The 1,899-nt window shown below is 56.0% G+C and overlaps 1 protein-coding gene across 2 annotated transcripts in view; it reads right to left on the bottom strand.

Moving 5' to 3' along the window:
• The window catches only part of EFNB3 (ephrin-B3), a 6,009-nt gene extending 4,116 nt beyond the window's left edge, over positions 1–1,893 (bottom strand). For both annotated transcript variants that reach the window (XM_005878765.2, XM_005878766.2), the window contains exon 1: positions 1,635–1,893. In XM_005878765.2, coding sequence (XP_005878827.1) covers positions 1,635–1,756 — 122 coding nt within the window. In that variant the 5' untranslated portion in view covers positions 1,757–1,893. The remainder of the gene's footprint in view (positions 1–1,634) is intronic.
• Between the last annotated feature and the right edge of the window lie 6 nt (positions 1,894–1,899).

Raw genomic sequence — 1,899 nt, 5'->3', positions numbered from 1 at the left:
TTTCCTTGCTCAGCACCTCTCTCCCCTCAGGTCTCAGACTTCCTAGGGAAAGTGCCCCATCGCTTGGGAAATGAAGGAGTTGACTTTTCTAACCACCGCCAGCACAAGCCCACATCTCCCTCTGCTCAGGCATCCATTGGCCCAGCACAGCCACCACTTGCCGGCCTGCAGCCCTTCCCTCTTCAGTGATGGCAGACAGGTCTCAGAACTGGATCCCAGGGGACTGCTGCTCTGTATCTGACCCACCCGACATCCCAAAGAGCCTCCAAAACACCCCAGTTCTCTTTTCTCGACTCTATTAGAATAAGCCTCATGTCTTCAAGCTGTACCAGATAAAATGCAACTGGGAGTGGACAGGTAAGGGACTGAGGAAAGAAAAGACAGGTGAGAGCCCTGGCCGGGTCAGCTCAAGTTGTTCGCTCAGTTGGTTAGAGCATCATCCAGATTCTCTCCTATCACACAGAGAGAGAGGAAGGACAGCTGAGATTATACCCAAAGAAATGGGAGGGAGGCCAAATAGTGAAATGTGGGAGCCTGTGAATGAAGTACAGAGAGGAAGGCCAATAATCCTAGTTCTCCTTTAATGAGCATATATGTTCCAACCCCTTACCTCTAATCCTCATACGAGCTGTAAGAATTGAGGATACAAACTCAGAGAGGTTAAGTAAGTGCCCAAGGCCACACAGCTCACAAAATTAAGATTTGATGAGCTCCAAAGCCCACCCTCTTCCCATGGCCTCATGCAGCCTCCCCCAGGGATTTTTTTCAAAACACAGAACTCTTTTGCTAACGGGGAGTGAGATCTATGCAGAGGCAAGAGACCCAGATGACCTCCCAAGGGTTCTACCCTGTGTGGCTTGAAGTTTCATCTGACCCCTGGCCTTTTTTCAGAGCAAAGCAAGCATGCCTTGCAACAGAGCTCTAATGGAAGAGTTTGCAGCAAAGATGGGGGAGGGAGCAATGGAGTCCTTGGGACCTCAGATGCCAGGGGGCAAAGAAGCGGCTTGATGGGGCTCCAGGCTTCTTTCAGAAGGAAGTCCCGAAGCCAGAACGCAGGAATATCGTCTGGTTGGGAAACGGTTGCACCAAGGGCTAACTGACCGTCTAGCTGTGGGCAAGAGCTGGGAGCCAGACTGCGTGATGAGAGCCAAGAAGTCTTGGGGAGTTGTCCCCAAACTGAGCCCCCTTCCCTCCCATCTGCACTAGAGTCCCTTCTGGGGAGGGAGGCACCCTGCCTTTCCCTTCAACGCTTCAGCAGCACCTACTCAGCGGCTCTCCTGAGAGCTGACACTAACCAGGCTCCCTCCAAGCCCAGCCCCCGACACCAGGCAAGTCTCCCACAAACCCGCACAACCGCTCCACTGCCCTCCCGGCTCCCCATGAACTTTCGGATCCTTGCCCTTTGGGGTCTTTCAAACTCCCAACACCTGGATATCACCACACACCCCCAGCTCTGTGTGCGACCCAGGAGTCTGGCTCCCAAGATTATCGGTCTAGTCACCCATCAGCTTCCAGCAGAGCACCCGCACCCTCCCTCATGTCCTCCCAGCTCAGAGAATTCAGCTCCCAAGTCCCCAAGGCTTCCACACTCCCTGCTGGGAAGGTGTAGGGTCTCCCCAGCCCCGGTCGCTCACCTCTTATTCGCCGAATTCCAGTAGACAGGCTCCAGGCTGAGCCCAGACACCAGCCCCCAAAAACCGAGCAGCAGCAGGGCCCCGACTCGCACACCCCCCGGCCTAGAATGGGGGGCCCCCATGACCCCGCCAAGGCCTGGGGGCGGGGCACCAACTCCCCCAAAGTCGATCACTCCCTGGGGTGACTGCCTTAGGTGTCCAGGCTATTCCGCCCCGACCTCCCGGGCGGCCGATACCCCGCTCCCACGCGGACCCGCTTCCTGCT

Source organism: Myotis brandtii, unplaced genomic scaffold (genome assembly GCF_000412655.1).
Source record: "Myotis brandtii unplaced genomic scaffold, ASM41265v1 scaffold573, whole genome shotgun sequence".
Taxonomy (NCBI): domain Eukaryota; kingdom Metazoa; phylum Chordata; class Mammalia; order Chiroptera; family Vespertilionidae; genus Myotis; species Myotis brandtii.
This window is presented reverse-complemented; position numbering and strand designations above follow the sequence as displayed.